At 43.4% G+C, this 24250-nt stretch overlaps 1 protein-coding gene across 14 annotated transcripts in view; it reads left to right on the top strand.

Moving 5' to 3' along the window:
• FRMD6 (FERM domain containing 6) overlaps positions 1-21201 on the top strand; it is an 84652-nt gene extending 63451 nt beyond the window's left edge. For 12 of the 14 annotated variants that reach the window (XM_059696195.1, XM_059696267.1, XM_059696287.1 and 9 more), the window contains 8 exons: positions 859-1014; positions 4337-4402; positions 5222-5290; positions 7823-7997; positions 12476-12811; positions 13918-14049; positions 16077-16168; positions 18305-21201. In XM_059696195.1, coding sequence (XP_059552178.1) covers positions 859-1014; positions 4337-4402; positions 5222-5290; positions 7823-7997; positions 12476-12811; positions 13918-14049; positions 16077-16168; positions 18305-18616 — 1338 coding nt within the window. In that variant the 3' untranslated portion in view covers positions 18617-21201. The remainder of the gene's footprint in view (positions 1-858; positions 1015-4336; positions 4403-5221; positions 5291-7822; positions 7998-12475; positions 12812-13917; positions 14050-16076; positions 16169-18304) is intronic. The other 2 variants (XM_059696244.1, XM_059696235.1) reach the window with 1 other exon arrangement.
• The last annotated feature ends 3049 nt before the right edge of the window (positions 21202-24250 follow it).

The raw sequence follows: 24250 nt of genomic DNA, 5'->3' as shown, positions 1-24250 counted from the left end.
CTTAATTCAATAGAAACAAAAAATGTCAGTATCTATAAAACATTTTTAAACTAAAAATTCTCTAATTTTTTTTATTCTGATGATTTTAAACATCACTCTAGTTTCCTTTGTGTAATTCCACATCTGATAATCCTTATGAAATCAGGTAGGACCTTTAACAATCGACACCTTTCTCTGAGCCTGCAGCTGCTGGATACTGAGTACTTTTGACACCTAAAAGCTCAGGCTATTGTCTGATGAAAATATAAGCCACAGTCAATTACAATGAATGTATGAAATAAATTGTTTTCTCATAAGTATCCAATAGACTGTTCATATCAGCCTCTTATGCAAAAACCACACGTTTCAGAGAATTTCTCGCAGTCCCCTGCCTTTTTTTGGATTAACATTTAGAGTCTCCCACGCTGTGGCTGTGATTTTGGAAGAGTTAAGTAGGATCCAGAACCTGAAGATGTGCTGACAGGAGATGTATTTCATGGTACCAGTAATTTTGCAAGTATAAGGAATGATGTGTACAAAATTTTGCAAGTTTGCATGGTGTTGTCTTTGGTTTGATTTTTTTTTTTTTTTTTGGTTCCTGGTGAGTTTAAAGCCAAGAGAACATACTTTTCCCATTTCTTGTGATTTTTCTTCTCAGATATTCAATACTGCAGCTAAATTGACTTTGTCACTTTGAGTATTAGCTGATTCAGCCTCGTACTATAACGATGGTGAAGACAGAGTGAACGTGGGAATGTTCTAGTGGATGTTAGCCAGTTTATATGGTTTGTTTAGGTCCTTGTCCTTCTGTCACTTACGGGTGAGGGTGTGTACACCCCTCGACAAATGTTGCATTGCATGCCCGTTGTATTCCAACAGGTTGTTGCCAAGAGAGGGAAGGACTACATCCTGAAGCACATTCCAAACATGCACAAAGATCAGTTTGCACTGACCGCTTCCGAGGCTCATCTTAAATACATCAAAGAGGCCGTCCGGCTGGACGACGTCGCCGTCCACTACTACAGACTGTATAAGGTACAGACGGCCTTGCGCCTGCAGCTTCCGAGAAAAAACTCCTTCTCCATCACAAGGGGCGTTTATTTAACCTCTCGGTTCACTTTTTAAAGGGCTTTGAAAAGAGTTTCACGTGGCCCGCTGTCTGTCACCGCAGGTCATCTCGGAGCAGGCGATGCTTTTTCTCGGCCTGGGAGCAGGATGCAGGCTCTCCTGGTTCTAACGCTGTGATAACACGGGGCTGCATAGTGTGAATGTGGCTTTTCCGTGAACAGGAATACCGTAGTTGTTTTTCTCCTCTCCAAGTCTGCGTTTCTGTCTCGGGGAGTGACATTGGCAACTTCTTCGATCACTAGTTTTTAATATTCCCCAAAGTGAAGTCACACAGCATCGGATCCATTAGTAACCAGAGCCTCACAATGACAGCAAGTGCTTATTGAGTCCTGTGTTTATGGGGCACCCTTTATATTTATCCTTTAAAAAAATTCCTCAGTTCTGTAATATAGGAACTGTAATCTTCATTTTACAGACAAGGAAACAGACTAAAGGCCACAAAACCAGTAAGTGGCAAGGCCAGGATTCAACCCAGGCCTAATCAGAGCCTGTGTGCTTTCTCCACTGAACTCTCTGATTTTATCAGAGAGTTCAGTGATGTGTGTCACTCCCTTCTGTGTCCTGTGTATCCCTAGCCTCATTGTTTCAGAGGTCAGAGGCCATACACCCAAGTAACAGTTGAGGCCAGGCTACATTTATGGGATCCTGTCTTCTCTCCCCCTCTATTTCCTCCCCACTTGTGGCCATATTTCACTCCTGAATCCCCACTTATGTACCCAGAGGTATATTCTCCAATCGAATAGGATGAAGTGGTTCAGAGAGTGGTCTATTGAGCCTAACTTGTGGGATTGACTCCTAGCTTCACCTCTTACCGTGTGGCCTTAGACCAGTTACTACTTAGCCTCTCTGCTTCAGTTTCCCATCGTTAGATGGGGATGGTAATGACCTACCTCTGAGGTTCATTGAATAGGCAAAGGACAATGGCTAAAAGGTGCTTCAAGCGGTTGTTATATCACTGTTACTATGCTTGGTATCACTCCATAGCCTTTGGTATCACTCCCTACCCAATGGTCTAGCACCCCTAGACCATTGGATATACTGCTGGTGAGCACATTGCCTGGTTCAGAAAACTTAGAAAGGGACCAAAGGATGGTGTTTCTTCTCCCTCCCATGTTTAAGAGGTGCACTGTTAATGCCCTGTCATCTTTGAAAGGCATAATTGAGTTCCATAATATCTTTTGGGCTAAATTCCTAAAGGACTTAGCCATCTGTTTGTTTTTTTCCTTAAATTTTATTTGTGACAATTTATAGGAAAAAATGCAAATAAATGACATTTTTGACAATCAGCTTATAATTTTAAAATGTATGAGAAGTATTAATAATGCATTGAAAAGACTGCAACTTTGGAATCAGATATCCTATATAATAAAAGGCTAATATGCAAATTGTTCCCTTGACCAGGAGTTCAACCAACTGCCCGCAGCTCCTCCCCCAGGCCCCGCCCCCAATCGCCCCTCCCCCTCCCCCCAATCTGGGGTGGGGCTGGCCTGCCAACCTCCCATGTCCCCTCCCCCCAGCCGGCCTGGCCCTGCACAAATTCATGCACCGGACCTCTAGTCACTTAAAAACCCTATATTACCACTGATAATTACTGGATCCTAAGTAAATATAAATAATCCTGGGCCATCTATTAAGTGGGAATGATTCCATACATTTCCAACATTGGGAAAATTCTATGAGATAATGAATCTGAAATAACCAAGTGAAGTGTCTAGTACATTAGTGATTCTTATTTGATAAGGAAATTTAGTATTTTAAAAAATCCTATTGGCCCTGGCCAGGTAGCTCAGTTAGTTAGAGCAGCATCCCCTAAGGTTATAGGTTCATTCCCTGATTAGGGCACATAAAAGAATCAACCAATGAATGCATAAATAAGTGGAACAAATAGATGTTTCTCTACCCCCCTCCCCTCCCCCACCCCCTGCTCTCTCTCTTTCTAAAAATCAATTTTTTAAATCCTATTAAGAATCATTTAGTGAAGTAGATATCCTCAATTTATCTTGTGTAAAAATCTTTCAAACTTACTTAAAGTATGGCACTTCTACATGGCATGGAAAATGACTCTAGTCTGCTTAAAATGAGATAATTAATCATAGTAACGTAACTGAATGATAATATTGCCTCATGGACAGAGTTTTTATTCTAGGAGAAGTCCAGTGGCAGCCACTGAAACTGCTTCATTGAAGGCCTGGTTACAAAATGGAGATAAGGAGACGGAGGATAGGAAACACCCTGAGAAAGAAAAACAGCAAATTCTGTGCTCCCTTTCCAGTACCGCACACCTCATACATGCACAGCCCGCGTTTTTATGAGCACAGTCTTCAGGAAACAATCAGAACGGCCTCGAAAGGGAAATTGGCCTAAACTCATAGTGATGGATTGGTTTCTCTTACTATACATGCCTTTCATGATGTAAAAATACGTTGGTTGGAAAAAAAACAACCCAAAGAGTAAAAATAGGCGATGTCTTCTCTTTTCTGTGCCTGGTGAGGATGCATTTTCAAAAAATACTTCTTAACCATGTTCCTGGGGAAAATGGCACTATAATAAAGATCTGTACATATTTATTGTTTGTACTGAGAAATCTTATAGTTACTTAATAATATTATGTCTCTTCTATTTTATACTTTATATTTTATATACACTTTTACAGATGAGCACTTAAAAAGATGTTGCCAAAGTTCTAAGTACATTCTTTTTTTTTTAAGTGTTTATTGTTAAAAGCATTACATGTCCCCTTTCTTCCCCGTTGACCCATTTTGCCCACCCCCCACCCCAGGCCTTCACCACACTATTGTCTGTGTCCATGGGTTATGCATAAATGCATATAAGTTCTTTGGCTGATCTCCTCCCACCTGAGTACATTCTTAATTGGAGAATTTTTTTTCCTTATGTAGTTATACGTTATTGTTTATAGTTTATGGGTTAGCTGGTAGTATACATTCTACCAGCTAACCCAGTGGAATGTATACCACTTTGGTAAGTAATAATTGAGCATTGAAAAAATAAGTACTTTTTAAAAAAACTAACCGATATAAAACTTTTACAGCTTTATTATTTGTCCTCATGAGAGACCCTTAAATATTTAGGCTTGCCTGTGATCTTAGCTTCTGAGCTGGGAGATTTACCCGGTTTTTAACAAATAAAATCTGGTGCATCTCAGAATTTAATTATGACTTTATATTCAAGGTTCTAACGTCGACATCTTCATAAAATTTTATTCCTCCAGGATAAAAGGGAAATTGAAGCGTCTCTGACCCTCGGGCTGACCATGCGGGGAATACAGATTTTCCAGGTGAGTAAATGAGAGAACTAAGTGTCCAGTAGGCACTGCGCTGTCTCCCAGTGACAGTCCCTCTGTGGTCCCGTGATAGGTTCACCGGCCCTTTTTGGCCACGGATTGGTCATTGCTTCCTGTTTGTGTGCACGGATGTGGACGCTGTGGGATAGACCAAGGGATCCAGTCTAAACCATGTAGTAACAAGTCTTCCAGAACAGAAAACAAAACGCCAAAGATTGGCCCACGTTCACCACTTTTTCTGTGTGTGTCATTGACGTTAAATATACTCTTGTATATTTTTGTCCTCTGGAGCATTTATAATTCTAAAGATGGCATATGCATACAGTGCCTGAGCAGATGTTTTAATTTCCGTTACACTTTTCTGATAAAGCTTATCCCTTGAGTAAGTAGGTGGGAATGGTGCTACAGCCATTGGCAAGGGGGAGAAAAAGCCTCTTTCTGGAAGAGCTGGGAGAGTATCAGGATATCTTTTCTTTGATGTAGGCAAAATATCCAAGGATGAAAGTCTGAGTACCTTGTCTCGTCTCCTGAATGCCCGAGTCTTTCGGACTTTTTTTTTTAATTTTAGGGATAGGCCAAAAGTGGAAAGATTGCCTGGAAAAGGGCAGTTAATGATGCAGTCACTCGGGAACCGGAAACTACTGAATCATATCACTAATCTTTTAATTACTGTCTGCACATCTCCAAAGAGAGCTGAGGGCCTCTTTCAGGTTTTAATTAATGTATTTTAGTTTTCTGGGAGATAAATTAGAGCCATTTTAGTGTCTGTCAGTTTCATCAGTAACTCTATATGCATTATAATTCTTCCCACAGAATTTAGATGAAGAGAAACAATTACTTTATGACTTCCCCTGGACAAATGTTGGAAAATTGGTATTTGTGGTAAGTTTAAAATAACTGGCTAAAATAAATTACTCAGTTGTTTGTTTGTTTTTGGAATTTTGTTGTTTCTTGTTTTTTAAAACAATATTGTCCCAGACACAAAAGTTGATACTTTTAAGAAGTCAGCAGTGAAGATAATTAGATTTCTTATATTCTTATGTCACTCATCAGTAGAACAGCTAAAATTAAAGAATTTTATAGCAAAATAAATTACTAGTTTTAATTTGTGTGCCTGGTCTTCACCACACTACCCTAAGTTATTCTATTTGCAAAAGAAATGTAGTGAGAAAAGTACAAGATGAGTTCATCAAATAGAATTATTTTAAAAGTGTACAGCAGAGGGATTAGAAAATAGAAAACCATAATCACAGGGTAAGTTCTCTTCGTGTGGGGCCGGGCAGTTCCTTTGGAAATTACTTCCTTTGAAGAAGGAATAAAGAGTGATATAAAAAGATGTTTCTATTAATATCTGACTCTTCGAAACTCATCATTATAAAGAAAGGTCTATAGTTCTTAACAGGAAAAATACCTTTTTTTTTAGAATATTTTTCGAGCGAATTTATGATTTTTCCAGCTGTTTCTTTACTTTGCTAGCTATCTACATTTCTTAGTAGAGTTCAAAGAATTACAGTTAACAGTGTGTCTGTCTAGTAGTCATTAAAATCCACAATTTTCTTTTGTTCAGAAACTACTGAAAAAAATACACAAAGAAAGGAGGGAGAAAAGGATTTGTCCACATGGGCCTCTCTCCCCTAAGGAAGATGGCCTATATAAATAAAGGGTTGTATTGCCAAATAGCACTGGGCACTGATTCCACACTGCCCTGTGAGTCAGAAGACCTGTTCCTGACTTTACATTACTTTAATTACTTGGGCACAGTTCAATCTGATTTCACTTTACTCCTACGTTAAGCGCGGCCTGACCTGCCTCCTCCCCACTGCTCTCCTTTGTTCCAGCTCTTTGTGAAAGGATCTGGGCTGTTTGAAAATGAGTACTTTATTGCCAGACTTGCCCCTTTCATGTCCCACACTAAGTAGTCATAAAATGCATTTCTGGAATTGAGTGTTTTAAGGGTCCTGGACTCAGTGGATCTAGTTTTGCGTCATACTCATCTGAGGAGCGTGTTGAAGTTACAGACTTGTGGGCCTCGCCCTCCTCTCCTAGAGATTTTCTATTCAGTGACTGTGGGTTGGAGAGGAGGAATCTACTTTGACAGACTTCCCAGGTGCAGCCAGCCCAGCCCTGCCTAGCTGTGTGACCTTGAGCAAATTGCTTAACCTCTCTGTGCCTTAGTTTCTTCATTTCAAATTGAGGGTGAGGATTAATGAGTTACATCTGCTTACAGCTTGTTAAGTATCAGTTATTACTAGTCTAGCACTGGGGTCCACCGATGGTCTGAGTTACACAAACCCATTGCTTTGTACCCACTTCAAGTTAGAGTATGCCTCCCTTTTCGCTTCACTTCTCCTCTCTGGCTGAGAATCTTTGTATCTGGAATACTCCATTTTGTAGTTCTGCTGCTGCTTTATTCATTATTAAGAAAGTGAAAGAAATTCAAAGTATTCTAGCACTGTAAGGAACTCTGCCAGGCTCTCGCCCTCAACTTCGAACACTATGTTAATGATCCCAGGCTTAAGGAATGTGATTCCTTATATCTCTATTGATAGACGCTTATAGCTCTTCTTTCTCTTCCTTGTCCCATCCCACTGCTGTCTCTGTAGCTTCCGGCTTAGAGAAGTTTTATATTTTTTCTAAACCCTAAATAGGTATCCAGTAGTTTTCACCATCATAATTCTATTTATTTCCTTCCCGGAATTTATCATAAGCTATAATTATTCTGTGTGTTAATTTACCATCTGTCCCACCAGAATGTGTCTCCCGGAGGGTGGGGAGCTTGTCTGTCCTGTTCACTGCTGTTTCCTCGGTGTCTGTCTAGCGCAGGGATCGGTAGACGGCGCGTGCTCCACAAATACTTGAATGCATTCCGCTTGTGGAACTTGTTTGCTGAGTTAAGTGTTGGGATGGCATTTGAGGTTGAGGATGCTGCATGACGGGCCCTTCTCTTCTCCATTATATAAATGGCCTGACCAGCCAGAGACACCAAAGATCTTCCTCAACTGTCACACCCAGTCAGTGATTACCAGAAGACCCTCGCTAGACCCTTTCCTGAATTTTGGTTAACCCTCTGTCTGTGACAGTTTTGAAAGGGAACACAGTACTTTATGTCTCAGCAAATTTTGAATGGAGCTTTATACGGTAAGTCCTCACTCAAAGTCGTCCACAGGTACAGCGACTTTAAGCAAAATGACGTACAACAAAACCAGTTTTACTGTAGGCTAATGGATAGAAACAAGAGTTGCGTTCCCATAGCAACTCATCAACGTTGTGATGAAACGATGTTATCCAGGGACCTGCTGCACATCGTTTTCGCAATCTGTAGTTTTCCTTACCAAGTAAACAATGAAGAGGACCTGGGCAAATCAGAGACTTTGCTTCCCGAATCTGCATCTGATTTATGCTTTCCCTCCCCAGGGTAAGAAATTTGAGATTTTGCCAGATGGCCTGCCCTCAGCCAGGAAGCTCATATACTACACGGGGTGCCCCCTGCGCTCCAGGCACCTCCTGCAGCTGCTGAGCAACAGCCACCGCCTCTACATGAACCTGCAGCCCATCCTGCGCCACATCCGGAAGCTGGAGGAAAACGAAGGTATCGCAGGCTCCTGCGGGGTGGGATTTGGGGGCCAGGACTCTCCCAATGTAGTGCAGCCTCCTCTTTCCATGCCAGCACTGTTCCAGACGGCAAGGGTAGCCTCGGTGCCAGCAGTGCACCCATCCCAAATGCCGCGGTGATCCCTGTTGTTGAGCTGCCCCTTGTGTAGCCTCTTTAACTTATCCCACGCTTGGCTTGAAAATGCTTCTGAGAAGCCACCATGTGAAGGTTCAGGCCAAGGTTTAGCTGCATCTCAGAGCTCCGTGTCTACACGGATCCACCTTGGTTCTATTATCCACGGCAATCTGAAATTGCTTCCAACGAAGTGGGTCACAGAAATGGCTGCAGTCTCTCTTCTTGACTGTGGGGAGGCCCCCACGTCTGCCCTAGCAAGAATGGCAAAGGAGGGAGAAATTTTCACTTGAGGATTTTACCAGCCAGTCCTGTGGGGGCTGGGCTGAGACACAGACAGTCTATTAGGAGCCCCAGAGTCCTGGGCCAAAGTTGACACATGGTGAAGAAGAGGGAGGCAGAGAGGGCCTCTAAGAGCAGGCTTCAACTTTACAGTATTAAGCTCGCGGTTAACCCTTTATCTTGGGTTACGGCACCCTGGAGTCACTCCACTTGACACTCCCAACTTCTGATCCCCCAAAAGGCTACTTTGCGTATTTTTTTATTTGTTAATGCCTTCCGTTTATTTTGCATATTCATGTTGTACTAATTCTTGGTAATGCGATTAGATTAGTAGATTTTAGGGGGTTGCATGATCATTAGGATGCAGATTCATATCGGAGGTCCATGTCTGAAACAGATTTTGATCTCTCAAATCCAACCTTTCCCACAGAAACAAGGCAATACCTGCTCTCTCTGAGCAAGCAAAACACCTCAGAGAGATTTGCACGTCTGATCGATTCCTTTCCAAAGCTGCCTCTGTCTAAATGAGACCCCATTTGGAGATGTCACTGTCATTTAATTAGCGATTAGAACGTGAATCATCTCCCACTGTCTGCCACCACGCTGCACCTGTCTTCGGAGAGAGTGGGTAAAAATGTCAGGTGTATTGGCTTCCGCCGCTGCCAGACTGCCAGTCCTTCCCCAGATGACTCATCGGTATGACAAATATATCTCTCCGATGCTGTCATGAATATTAAAGAGAATTCAGACAGGAAAAGGTGCCGAGGAAACTTGCGAGGATGGGTAGGTGACTTAGTGGGGTGCAGAGCCCATTGTTTGCCAAGTCAGCCTCGTTCCTAATTGATGCCTTGAGAAGTTCATTTATTCCACCAGCTCTCCACCAGCAGCCTTTTAGTAAATTCTTGTTTAGGGGACTGTAGGGGGGGCTCTTTAGAGCCCGTAAGAGGGAAGGAACCATAGCGTTTAAGGTAAACTACCCAGCATGTACCGGGTGCATTTGTGTGCTTACATGTACAGGGCCATGAAGGAATGAAAAATTTGTAAAATGGATCTTTTATTTGGGCAAGTGTAGATAGATTTGGAAGGGAAGTCTTTTTTTCTTCTTCTTCCAAGAAAACACATTTAATTTCTTCTACTTAAAGATCCCTCCAGGTCTGAGGAAAAATTGAAACCAAGTTCCTCTGGACCAGCCTTGGCCTGAATCCACTTATCTCACCCGCACTTAAAGCCCTTTTTCAATATTGGCTCAGCAAAAAGAGCAGCACAAAAAGAATCTTACTTTTCTTAATTACATTTCATTTAGAGTCACCTTGTCTGAAATACTGTTATAGCGTTTTATAGCAGAAAATAATCACAAGAATTCTTCCATAGTATTTAGAAGAGAAGTGCCTTTGTCATTAGAAAGATGTGAACCCAACTTTATTCAGTAACTAGAGCTTATTCTTAAGACATCTATACAGAAGTCACATCACCTGCATTCTATTTTAAAATCATGTGTGAAAACCTTTGCGGTCGCTGGGCTTTTCCCACAGAGGGAATAAAAGCACACTGGCATGTTGAGCATCTTCACTCTTGGTGCCGGTGACTGCGAGGGGGATGAGAAGTTGCATTTTGCATTCCTTCGAACAAATTTCTGCGTTATTTCAGCATTTCCCTCAGTTTGTAACCGAGTGGTGTGAAGCTTCTTAAATGTTTGCAGAGGGTCTAAGTCAGTGATGGCGAACCTATGACACGCACGTCAGAGGTGACATGCGAACTCATTTTTTTGGGTTGATTTTTCTTTGTTAAATGGGATTTAAATATATAAAATAAATATCAAAAATATAAGTCTTTGTTTTACTATGGTTGCAAATATCAAAAAATTTCTGTATGTGACACGGCACCAGAGTTAAGTTAGGGTTTTTCAAAATGCTGACATGCCGAGCTCAAAAGGCTCGCCATCACTGGTCTAAGTGATGTAGCACTCACTTCAAAGGAGACAGAAGCCAGCCTCGTGGTGCACCAGGGCTGCTGACACTCTGATGGGAAATATATATGCACAGGGCTCCTAGCAGGAGCGCAGGCTGGAGACTGCTTGTACCCCAGGGAGTGTACTACTGAGTATGGGATGCTAGGATTGGCTCCAAACCTACCTGGAAGCTGGGGTTAAAAAGACTATTTGTAAAGATGTAGAAAAGCTTTTATTTATATGTATTTATTTAGTTAGTTTTTAATATATATTTTTATTAATTTCAGAGAGGGAGAGAGAGAGAAAAACATCAATATGAGAGAAAATCATTGATTGGCTGCCTCCTGCAGGCCCCACACCAGGGATTAAGCCCACAACCTGGGCATGTGCCCTGACTGGGAATCGAACCATGACCTCCTGGTTCATAGGTGGATGCTCAACCACTGAACCACACCGGCCAGACTAGAAAACTTTCAAATAATCAGATCCACATTTCCCAATTGTCCCAGACCTCCAATACCCTATAGAACTTTTCCCCTATTTCTCTTTTATTACTTTTTTTCCTTCACTTGCCACCCTTCTGAGGGTCACATGGCTATCTATTATTTTGAAAGTACAGTAAGTAGAAATGGTATGAGAATTTTGCAAATGCTTTTAGCTCTCATCTTCATGTCAACCCGTTGCCTTCAGAAAGCAGGAATCCTTAGAACCCAGGCTCACCCTAAAAAATGGGATGGATGCACTTGTCTCAGTGGTGCGTGTTGGGCTGTGATGTCCAGCCCCAGTCTGCGTTCTCTGCGGCTACACACACATGCCTTTGCGGTTCAGCCCGATTCCTTAGAATTGACAGGAAAGGGCTGGAGCCCAGAAACGCACGCCTCGCCGTCCCCTAGCATCTTTCCGTTATGCATCCAGCAGAGCATATCATCATCTTCTCTTTCTGCTGATGCTCATTCCCCCTCGGGAGCCTGTGGCGATGATACTTCAGAGCTGGAACCAGACATCAGCAGCGAGTGTTTTTACTTAACCAAGAAACAAGACAATTAAACCCGCCATCAGCCCCTGAGGACCCAATTAGTCTCCTTGTTAGCAGCTTCTGAGATAATATCAACTTAATGTTTCCCAAATGCACTCTCCGTTGTTAGCATTGTTCTAATGTGTCATTTCTCATCCGTATTAAAAGCACAAGGAAGCTAAGCTATCTTTCTGTTTTAAATTTCTGACGTGAAGCACAAAAATAATGCTTTTGTGTCAGGAGTGCCCCTGCACCTCAGCTGTGACTTTGTGCTTGATGTACTGGCTGGGTTAGCACTTGATGAAAGGGACTTTCAGTGATGTGTCTCTGCATGTGACACGTTCGGGAACATTTTTACCAATCAGAGGCCACGTGACACACCAGCCGTGCTGACTGTGTTTTCTAACTAGATGAGAAAGCCTCACTAATTCAGCCTAAACGGAGAAAAGCAGTCTTCGCTAATGTAAACCTAAATTTTAGAATTACCTGAAAGAAATTCTCAGAAGAATCATTTTATTTTAAATTGCATTCAACAAGTTGGAGCTAAACAAACAGTGGACCAAATGAACAAAGGAAATGAATGGCAAATAGCATACTTATCTTTATTCAACAGTCTCCTATAGTAGTGTTTCTGAAATTACCAGTGGGGGAAGGACCAGGTTTTTTAAATTTCTAATCCACTGTGAACTGATACTTCTGCAAAATCAAAAGTCACAGTGGTGGCTGCCATGGCAATGTGAGGTTGCTCTCACACTTTCTAAATGTTTATTCTCAGTTACTGAACTTATTTCACTGCGGGGCAATAACAGTTTGCTGACACGAGGTGGTCGGTCAAGGAGCAGCCTTCTTCTCTGGTGTTTGAAGCTTTAGAACCCTGAGTAGTTTAAGCGCTCCCCTCAAATGTGCCGTCCTGGCTTTTATTCACTTGGCGGTGTTCTTAGGTGGAGAGCCTGCCTGAATTAGGACCACTTGCCAGTCACTAGATTCTGAGAGTGAACTTGTACTTGATCTTGGCCTGATGACTGACTCACGTAAGCTCCCCATCCGGTCCCCGTCTGGCTTGAGTGAGATGACGATCGGTTGTTTCTTCCCAAACAGAGAAGAAGCAGTACCGGGAATCTTACATCAGTGACAACCTGGACCTTGACATGGACCAGCTGGAGAAGCGGTCCCGGGCCAGCGGGAGCAGCGTGGGCAGCATGAAGCATAAGCGCCTGTCTCGTCACTCCACCGCCAGCCACAGCAGTTCCCACACCTCGGGCATCGAGGCGGACACCAAGCCTCGGGATCCGGGGCCGGAGGACAGCTACTCCGGCAGCGCCATCCACCGCAAGCTGAAGACCTGCAGCTCGATGACCAGCCACGGCAGCTCCCACACCTCAGGGGTGGAGAGCGGCGGCAAGGACCGGCTGGAAGAGGACTCGCAGGACGATGGTAACCTTTCCCCCCGGCCCACCGAGCCGACAGGACAGCCCCGTCCTCGTGGCTCATTTCTTTTTCTCTCCTAGTTGTTTCTCAGGTATTAGTTCTACAGAATTGATGTCTGCTGAACAACTAAGAAGTAGTAAAATAGAGAGAAAGTCTCATGCCACCTTCCCCAGTGACTTGATTGGATTGTTTGTGAACAAAACATCCCTCTAGTCATGAACCTTTGCCACCACAGGGTTGGATGGTTGTGGATTCTAAATTTTAGGATTTTATATGGTGTAGAAGTTAGTCCCACAGCCCTTGGGTCTGCATTTCTGATTTCCACATGAAATAAGCATTGGTTAGGGCAACAGATTGGATTCAATGATAGTGACATAAATGTCTTGAACTTTCCACAAAAAAAAAGAATTTTGAGGCCAGGCCATTTCATTAATTAGTATTTCTTAAATACTTCTCTTATCACCAGAACGCTAGGGAGTATAAAAGAAACACAGCACCTGGCCGCTTAACTCTGTGGCGAGGAAAGAAGATGAGACAGACAGCCCGTATCAGCCAAACTTAGCATTTGTTTACATCTTTTTTATTATTTTTCTGCCTCAAATAAATGCTATAGCATTCAGGTTTGGGGAAGAGATACTGACTCCATTAAGGAAAGCTGCAGAACATGTTTGGTTACTATAGAATTCATGTAGTAACCAAATTGAGTCACTAACTACCCTGAGACTAGGCAGCTATGGGCAGTGGGGAGCTCCATGAACTGCTCATTCTGTGTCAACAGTCTGCTGTGGCATTAGCCAAATGAGCCATCGGTCTCCGTTTGCCCTGTGACGGAAGCATGGTGGTAGAGCTTTTCTTCTTTCTTAAAGAGTAAACAACAATTGACAGATCAGGGTGTTGGAAGACCTGTGGGGAACACAGCAGTCTTGTGAGAAAGAGAACGAATAGCATCTGGTTGAGAATTGATTGTCCCGAGAGTGGACTGTTGTAGAGCCTCATACGCCAACTTATTTTCAAATACGAATAATTACATAGCTTCCCTCAGAATGTGGCTGTGCATTACGGTGATCATTTCCCTTTCTGCCACTACATGTCTTTTCCCTTTTCTGTGTCAGAAATAGAGATGTTGGTTGATGACCCAAGGGACCTGGAGCAGCTGAACGAAGACTCGCTGGAGGTCAGCCCGGACATGTGCATCTACATCACGGAGGACATGCTCCTGTCGCGGAAGCTCAATGGACACTCTGGTGAGCTCCCCCGGGGAGTTCTCCTTAGCAGAATGGGTTTTGTTTAAACCTCAGTTAGCTTCTGTTTTTGTCACGTGTCATGAATTAATCTCTGTTCTTTAGAGAAAGATGCCTTGGTACAGGTACTGTCCAAGTGGCCTGGGTGCTTATTGTTATGCCGCTCAAAGCTTTGATGGAGTGAGAGACCCTGTTAGGGTTGGAGTGACTGCCATTGCCCTGTCAAGACCCACAGTCCTGCCCTAGCTGGTGTTGCTCAGTGGCTAGAACGTTGGCCTGCAGACTGAAAGGTCCCAGGTTCGATTCTGGTCATGGGCACATGCCTGGGTTGCGGGCTCGATCCCCAGTGTGAGTCATGCAGGAGGCAGCCAATCAATGATTCTCTCTCATCACTGATGTTTCTATTTCTCTCTCCCTCTCCCTTCCTCTCTGAAATCAATAAATATATATTTTTAAAAAGACCCACAGTCCCCCATGCTGCACCTCTCCCATGCACATGGGCAGGAATCAGATGAATAAGGCCAGCACAGTCCCCCACCCTGGCACTCACTCTGCAAGAGCGCGAGGAACCTTTACGGCAGAAGCCCACTGGCTGGCCCAGCAGAACCCTGGCCTTCCGGTGCTCTGCCAGGAGCAGACCTGCGGTGGTGGCAGAATCCTCTGCCTGACCAACAGAGATCCGCGGGCCGGTGCTCTGGGCACGCTTAGCTTAGTTCTTCACCCAGCTTTCCTCCCTTCCTGCCCTTTTGTCTTATTAGGTTGAATTTTCCTTACAAGTACGTTTCAATGTGTATTAAATATAAACTCATAATTACATGCACATTATAGGTGCACAGACGGCACACTCTCTCTCACTATGCATGTGTGTAGGTGTGTGCATGAAACAATATACACGAAAGTGCTTGTGGGGAGGGGGTACAGGGAAGCATTTAACACCGAAAGTTATTTCTATAGGTTACTAGCAGTGGCTGAATGAAAATCACATTATGGTTTTGGTGTGTGTTTTTTTAATACGGTGGGAAGGTACTTAAATTATTTGGCCTTAAGGACTTCACCTACTCACTTGCTTCACCTGTTTGCAAGAAAAATGTCAGTGATCTTCCCATACATCTCCAGCTCTTGTTAGCAGTTTACCTTCTAAAACATGTCGTGGGGATGCTTCTCTCACATGCCACGGGCTCATAAGGAAGTGTAGGCCCTGAATTTCTGTTTCCAAGTTTCAGCAGGTTGCCCCCAAGCACTGGGGTGATTAGGGACCCTGCTGATCTTCACTGTGGCCTCCCATTCAGGCTCTTACCAGTGAGGGGATTGCCTCAGGAGGTATGGGCCACAGTGTCCCTGTCGGCCAGGAAGAGCTTCTGTGAACGGAGCACGTTCCATGTGCAGGCCCTGTACTTCGTGCTTTTTATGCACATGCTCTTTAATCATCGTAAAACTCTGTTGATAGGTGCTGCTATCAGCCCCCTGTATAAGAGGGGCCGACATGAGACTCAGGGTGGTTAAGTAACTGGCCAGGACACATGGCTGATTACTTGTCTGGGCTGAGGATCAACCCAGATCTGTGTGACTCCAGAGGCCAGAGCCCTCACACTTACCCACTGCACATCCCAGTGGACCAAACCTAGAAGTCACTGTTCAGGTGGGATTAAGTCTAAGCTGGTGTTATGTGGTCAGTGGGAAGATCGCAGGAGACATAGCAAAGAGATTCCTTTACCCGGCCTAGGGTCTTGGTTTTTAGTACGAACTTCATCATAGCGAGCTTCATTAGAAGTTTATTTTAGAAAATTCAGGCTCTAAGTTTCTTCCTATACTCAAGCCCCACATTCATCTCAACCCGCCCCTCACCCCAGTTTCCTATAAGATACAAGATAAAATGTGTTCCATCCTGGTTGTCTGCTACCAAAGAATCACTGTGAGATTTTCCAATAATGGTTCATATTTGATCTTTCTTTTTCAGTAGCAGCAGTATATGTGGCAAGAGGTATGAATAATGTGAAATCTTCATTGCTTTTTATTCTGTTTTACTTTAGGGTTGATTGTGAAAGAAATCGGTTCTTCCACCTCCAGCTCCTCCGAAACAGTTGTCAAGCTTCGTGGCCAGAGTACCGATTCTCTTCCACAGGTATGGAGGGACCTGGACAGTTTAAATAGCAAGTCAGCGTGCATATTTATATAGAGAGGCGAAAATTAAAGATCGTGAGGAAATGCTTCTTACCAGACACATGCAGTACAGTCTCATTCTGAGCTGACTCCCAGTTTATTTGCTGGTTCCATTTATCTTGGAGTTGATTTGGTTTTGCATAAATTATGCACCTTGTGTCACACTCTAGGTGTCCAGACTTCAGGCTGATGGTGTGTGTATTTGTTGATTGACAACAACAACTGGTCAGGTGTGCTGGGTAGAGGTGTTTCTCCACCCTCTGATTCTCCTGTTCAGAGTAAACTTTCAAAGTATACTATGGGAGAATATTTGATAACCTGTGTTCACTGGTTAGGCTAAGATGTCAAAAGTTAGAGACAAGTTAACATACTCTAAAAAGCTCATGGTTGCAGTATTTGGATAAAATGTACAACTTACATTGACCTCTATTTTCTGAGCGCTCTCTGTCTCTCCTTATATGTCTTTTTTTCTTGGGTTCTCTCTTTTTTTTGTCTTCTGTGTATTTCTTTTATTTCAATTTTTTTCCTGCATTCTGGTAATTTTTGCCTACTGCCTTTTTCTCTCTCTTTTTTTCCTATTTGCCCTTTCTTCTTTCATTTATGTAGTCATAATGTGAAATGACATTTTATTAAATATTTTTCTGAGCCCAGCCAGTGTGGCTCAGTGGTTGAGCATCAACCCATGAACTAGAAGGTCACAGTTCGATTCCCCGTCAGGGCACATGCCCAGGCTGTGGGCTCGATCCCCAGTAGGGAGCATGCAGGAGGCACCTGATCAATTATTCTCTCTCATCATTGGTGTTTCTGTCTCTCCCTCTCTCTGAAATCAGTGAAAACATATTTAAAAAAAATATTTTTCTGAGAACTCTAATGCATAATTTTTAAAGCTGTATGTGTTGCATGATTAGGTGGAATGAACTCCAGAATCGGACTGCTGCCTGGGTTTGCACCCTGCTAGGCCACTAAGTGTTAGCTCTTATTGTACATAAATGTTTGTGGGGCACAGCGAAGGATCAGAGTCCTCACCTACAGAGTGGGGAGAGCATTGTGCCTGCCGTGAGGATTTGTGGTGATGACCTACGGAATTCTCCGTGTGAAAGCACATGGGCGCCTGGGAGGACATCAGTACAGGGGATGGTCATCTCCAGGGAGTGCTCCGAGGTGACACTTCCTGGTAAAATATTGTTGGGCTCGGACCCTCTTCTCTCCTCCTGGTGCTTTTGCCTCTTAATTCTAACAGCGTTGTTGGCCTTTGTGGTGTTCAGCAGCATAAGTGAGAGAGAATAATGCCTCGTTTCCATTAATAACCCATTTAGTATCTTCCATTTATGTAATTATCTGAGCCACTTTTCAAACTATTTATATGTTCAGCCAGTACCACCTCTTGGGATAATGAACTCCAAAAGTCTGCTACCCGCTGTGTGAAGCCTTTGGCAGAACACGACCCCTTGGGGCGTTCAAGAGCTGCCTCTCAGTCCTGGCACCTGCCTCCCAGCCTTCTCTGCACCAGGTTATTCTTCCACCCCAAGAATTCTGGCTTTAAAAAACAACAACAACAACAAAAAAACAACAGTTCTCCAGTCTTCTGGAGAAATAATTAGTTTGTTTTCCCATTTCCTATTAACATAATAACAGACCTCAGCATGAACGCGTTGCCACACTGAACTGCCCTATGCTAAAGAAACAACCTCTTTACCTATACAGCCTTATTTTAAGACAAGTGCTTGATTTCTGAGATGCTCGAGAGAGTTGGATTCCTGTCGCATTTACTTCTCTGTGCCTTGGATTATTCATCTGTAAAATGGGGAGAATAACAGCACCCGCCTCATAGGGCTCATAGGAAGAATGAGTTGGTAATACACGTGGTGTGTTTATATCAGGGCCTACCACCGCATAATAAAGGCTCAGCAAATGTTAGCTGCTATTCCTGTTATTGGTGGTGCTGATATTTTTCTGCTCAGGGCTCCGGGTGTTTTAGATTAGAAACCTCTCTAACATACAGGGTTCCTTAACCCTTTATATAGTTTTGCAGCCTCTCTCTGTAAACAGGGCAAATACGGCTATTGCTAACCTTTCACTTGAGCCTATCCTCTTGAAGTTGTTTCAGACTCCCCTTGTTTTGCAGACTATATGTCGAAAACCAAAGACTTCCACCGATCGGCATAGCTTGAGCCTCGATGACATCAGACTTTACCAGAAAGACTTCTTGCGCATCGCCGGTCTGTGTCAAGACACTGCTCAGAGCTATACCTTCGGCTGTGGCCACGAACTGGACGAGGAAGGCCTCTACTGCAACAGCTGCTTGGCTCAGCAGTGTGTCAACATCCAGGACGCTTTTCCAGTCAAAAGAACCAGCAAATACTTTTCTCTGGACCTCACTCATGACGAAGTTCCGGAGTTCGTTGTATAAAGTACGTCGGCGTGCAGCTCTACGGCAGCCCCATTCCCTGGGGGCCGTGAAAGCCATGAGTTCTTTCTTATTCCTCGTGCCATATCTCCCTCACCCAAAACACAGCTCTTTCTTTATATTTGCGCCGGAAACAAAGCCGTGGGACAATTGCACTTTAAGTATTACACAGACGTGGAAGAGAATGTACAGCAAGACAAGTGCCTGGAGTTCGCGAGCCTTCGGAAGGAAATGTGCTTTACTGGTTACCCAGCCTTCAGCGTAGTGAACCGCGGTGTGTTTGCTCACCGTTTTGTTTTTTTAGTTCAGTCCCACGTAATAGCATCATGGTTTTTATCATGGGCATGATGGTAGGGTTGTGTGCCTGTACATTTTTTATCGCTCCCTCATGCAGTGCCCATGTTTTGAGGGGGGAGAAAAGAGTCTCCTTTCTCTGGAGGGACCGTGGCCTCGCCCACACCCACTGCCGCCGCACTGGGGCTGCCCCAGCGTGAACCCTGGCGAAGCGGCCAGAATCAGTGCGTCTAGCAAGCCAAAGAGATGAACCTGACAGAAGTGCAGCCCAGGGTGGCACCGGCAGGCGTGAGCGAAGCAGTGCCCGAAGACCGCATGCTGCGTGCGGCGCCTGTGACTCCTCCGTGCCCAGCGCCACGTCCTCCTCCTGCTCTTCCAGAAAATAATAGAGCAACTGTGTTCGTGTCACAATGTATTTTGTAGAGTTTCCAACACTGTTTTCTGTTAAAAACTACGGAAATGTCTTAGAAAATGTTCGTGCTTAGTGTTTGTTTTTTAAATAAATCAAGAACAAATTATGGTAATGCTAGTTTCTGCTTAACCAGAAACACCCTAACTCTCCCCAGATGTTATTATACATATATAAATACATGAGATAGTGCGTGTTTATATGTGTGTAAAGCTTCCGTGACGGTCTCATGTACGTGGCCGGTCTTGTTGAATGTGGAGGATGCGTCATTGAATGAATGCTGCCTACAGACAATCAGTTGACTCATATAGCTTAAAATGACTATTTCTCATGTGTCTTTTGCCGTGACTCTTAACCCCGGTTGCATAATGGAATTATTTGGAGAGGTTTTTTAAAAAATGTCTGGGTCCCACCTCCAGTGAATTTAATTAGACCCAGGCGGACTGCCTTTTCCTGTAAAGTTCTCCAAATGGAGCCGATATCAGCAGAGCTGAAAACCATGGCTCCAGAGGATGTCTTTTTAATTTTGATGTAAAAGCATCCAGAAAATGTTAGTGGTTGAGAAAGGGCCATTTTAGAGACAGTTTCTGCCACTACTGTTAGGATGTAGAAGGAGACCAAGTCCGGAGAATGAACTCATTAGCCTTTAGACGTCACGGCCTTGCTCGCGCTTTAGGAGAGAACTTTAGCACAGTGTCTTTCTATGAGATGTTTTTAATGATTTCATATTTAAAGCATTTGTTTACCATATTTTGATATACCATTTTTCTACCTTCCAGGTTTTATTAAAAAAAAAAAAAGCAAACACTATTATTTTCTAAAGAAACAGTCATATTTTTATACAAAGTTAAGTTTTCAGGTAACAAAGATGTAGATTTAGGAGACGGCAGGACACACAGTGTTACCCATGGATGGGAGTCAGTATTACAGACACACACGGGAGCACGCCCACCTGCGCTGTGCCCCGCATGCCCACGCGGGCGTGGCAGGGCCGTGTGCACACACGCCTGGTCAAGTCAGTCTAACTTGACACTTTAAAAGGAAAAAAAAAATTCTATAGAGTTGTATAGTCATGGAATTATTGTACTTTTATCAAATGTTTTGAAAGAACCAAAGTTTCAGATGCCAGAATGTATAAAAGTATCTCAGCCTCTGCATGAAAGGGTGGGAGTGTGAAAGGATCATCTAGTGACTGTTCTTCTTAGACGTCATCAAATAGTTCACCGTTTCCTGTAGATGCTGGAGGGACAAGTCCTGGGGAAGTTGGACTGTAAAGAGCCCCGTCACAGCGTGCCGTGTTTCCTCAGCTCTCAGTGTTTCTTGCAAAGACCAAGAAGAAAACATACATCTATTGACTAGGTAGCGCTTTTTACTTTATTTTCTCTCAACTTCAACCTGAGTCGCGCCTTCAGGGTTCTGTCAGCACAGTTGGGGGTTTTGCACACCTTCTTTCTAATTGGATTGATGCATCGTCTTGTGGGTTTTCAAGAATGAAACGTGCTGAGGACACTTTTGTTTTGTGATCCACTGTTTGCAGCAGAAGTATATATATGTATATGGAAATCCATTTTGAATACCTACATTTTTGTATTTGGAAATTGTTTTAAAAAATAAAAAAAGAAAAGTATAAAGCTGTTATTTATTCTGCATTTGTTAATGTCCATTGCTAAGTTAGTGTACCGATTTGGTATGCACTGCTTCTACATTTGTATTCGCAACAGTGAGCTTTCTATCTACACAAATTGTAAAGAGTCCTTTCTGTGAAAGGATCGTCATATCGGGATGATACCAAAAGTGTGTAAAAACAAACTGCATTATTTTGTAATTATTCTTATAGGCATTTCATGGTAAGATCAACAGTCAATAAAGTTACTTTTTATTTGTCTCTGGGTGCTTTTTTTGTTGTTATTAGAGTTCTCAACGAAGCAAAAGGTGTTTAAGAGCGAATGTTTCCTTTGCGTCTTCTTTCCTGTGATGGAGCACATTAAAGGACAACCTCACATTCTGGCGAGATAGATGCCGAGCCCTGCCCTGGGCCTGACCTGCTCCGCCTGCACTGGAAGTGCACTTGTTAGCTCGTTCAGTCCTCGTATTCGCAGAAGGCAGGTACTATCATTGTTCTTAAGTTAGAGATGAAGGAACCAAGGCTCCAAGCAGCTGAGTCCAGTCAGAGAGGTTGTGACATCCACTATTCAGTTCCAAATTATGGGGTTGAAAAAAACTCTTCTTTAAATATATTTTTATTTTTAAAAAATTAAAATAACTACTATAACTTTTGCCCTTAAAACAATTGTTATTGGAGTGTTGGTTTTAATTTCAAAAAGCTTAGTGGTTGCATGTACCTATTTATTTTTTAAATATGTTTTTATTGGATTTAGAGAGAAAAGGAGATGAAGAGAGAGAAATATCGAGAGAGAAGCATCAACATCGATTGGCTGCCTCCTGCATGCCCCCATTGGGGATTGAGCCTGCAACCTGGGCATGTGCCCTGACCGGAATCGAACCAATGACCTCTGGGTGTATGGATCGACATTCACCCACTTAGCTGCACCAGCTGGGCAGTGGTTGCATTTAAAAGCAAGCATTCATAAGACTGAGTGTAGGGCAACAGGCATAAAGGACAGAGCCCAGAACTTCGAGGCCATGGACAGGGTTCTGAAATGCCCTAGCCCTCCTGAAAGAAAATCCATTACCTTCTTTTTTGCTCCTGTTTTCTTGGCTATGAAAAATGGGAATAATAATTCAAAGAACTGTTGAGGATTAAATAAAATAATAGGTATAATATTCCCTAGATGACTAAGGTGGGAAAAAAGAAGGTTTTCAAATCTGAGAAAAATTGAACTTTTATAGAATTGAGACAGTGGGTCACCTGGAAGCATAAAATCCAAAACACAAGCTTTGTAGTGCAGTGTTATGAATTTTGCAGAATATTTGGTAAATTGGAGGCAAGGGGGAAAACAGCTGTTTGCCTACTATGTGTCTGATATTACACACATCGTGTTAATTCTCACAACTCTTTGAGGAGGTGTCACTCCCATTTTGTAGCTGAGGAAACTTAAACTTGCCCAAGATCCTACAGCTAGTGAATGATAGAGCAGAGTTTTTAACCCAAACGCGTCTCCAGAAGCTTTGCTTTTTGTATTACATACCATGTTACCCACTGCTCTAGAGAAAACTTCGAATCTAATAGGGAAGACAGATTTAAAATTTTGATGGTTTGATAAATGAAATGTCTGTTCATGCACTATATTTTTTTAGCACCCACTCACTCCAGCAGACACACTCAAGGCTTATGTAGGTATTAGCATAGGCAGTGAAGACGTAGGGAGTGGGAACAAGAGTGGGAAGATGAGAGGTTTTACTTGGAAGAAGAGCCTTGAACAGGGACTTCTGGCAGGATGGGGTAAGGTTCCAGCTGTCCAGGCAAAGGCTCAGAAGCTGGCAACAACTGCTCATTAAGGGACTGGCAAGGACACACAGGGACCTTTGTCTCGATGAGACTCTCTCCAGCCTCATCATGAAAGGCCTTGTGCCCCCAGATGAGGACACAGATTTTTCTGGATGGAGGGATCCATTGAAGAGGGTGTGAGAGGAAAGATGTGTCTGGGGCTTAAGAGAAACACTGGGAACAGTGCTAGACAAAGGTGGGGAAGGGGCAACAAGACTAGAGAGATGATGAAGACCTGAACTAAGGATGTGGCAACAGGGGAAAAGGGGAAAATTCAAAAGCTATATATCCCCAGAATTACAGGACTACCACACCACACACACACACACACACACACACACACACACACACACACGTGATTGTTAACCTCTTACGCTAAATATTAGAGACACAGACATAAGCAGTTTTACTATACTTGGAAATGTCCTTGGGAAGACTAAAGAGTTAATTACTGCTTTAAAGCACAAATTAAAAATCTACCCTGCATGAATACTTGAATATTGGCCCAATAGCTACCACCACTCTAATCTAGTTGTGGTTCGCAACCCGGGCTGTACATTAGAATGACCTGCAGAACATAACCAGCAATGCCAGGGGCCTAGAACAGAGCTTATGATTTATTTGGGGCGAGCATGGCACTGTAAAAGTGTTGCAGGTGATGCTAATATGCCTCAGGGTTGCAAACCATTGGTCGTAGGTGTACCCACGCAATACAGGTTATCTGCTCCTGAACTAGCATGATGCCTACTTGGGATGGGATGTGTCTCCAGAGTGTCCGAGTACATTGCATTTTGTGGGACTAACATGCTGTGTGCTTTTCCTCCAATATATCTGTCAGAGAGTGGACCAGTGTGTGGTGAGGCACGAAGCTCACTGTTTCAAAAAGTCCAAATGCACCCCCATTTTAGAGACGTGGGTGTTGGATACCTATGACTGTTTAGCAGAATAAAAGGGGAGGGGTGTTACATGAGTATAGTCAACTGCTTTAAAATCTCCCTGTCGCTGTTTTATTTGCCTCATCATTGCTCTGATGCTTCATACAAGTTGATCCACGCACACAGGCATAATGAAAATAAGCTATATTTCACCTGCCCCTTGGTTCTTAAGAAATGTATTTTGAATTAAGGGAGGAGCCTGACCTCTGAAAAGTTCCGCTCAGAAGGTTTGAGCCATTGTAGGTGATGGGTTTATATATGCTCAAGAGATTAATCGAAGATCTAGACACATGGCACAGCTGTAAGTAACCAACTCCTTACTTTGGATGTGTGCTTGCCCATCTGGTGTGAACTGTAGCAGTTAAGGTGTCTTCCGTTTATTACTGTCCTTATGGCAAGAGATGATTTCAATCAGTGCTTGCTAGACGCACTGATTTTGACTGCTTCGCCAGTGTTCATGCTGGGACAGCCCCAGTGCAGGGCGGCAATGGGTGTGGGCTAGGCCACAGTCTTTCTAGAATAGCGGTTCTCAACCTGTGGGTCGCGACCCC

The sequence above is a fragment of the Myotis daubentonii genome, chromosome 1 (assembly GCF_963259705.1).
Source record: "Myotis daubentonii chromosome 1, mMyoDau2.1, whole genome shotgun sequence".
Classification (NCBI taxonomy): Eukaryota; Metazoa; Chordata; class Mammalia; order Chiroptera; family Vespertilionidae; genus Myotis; species Myotis daubentonii.
Note: the sequence above shows the minus strand (reverse complement) of the source record. Positions and strands in the feature narration are given on the sequence as shown.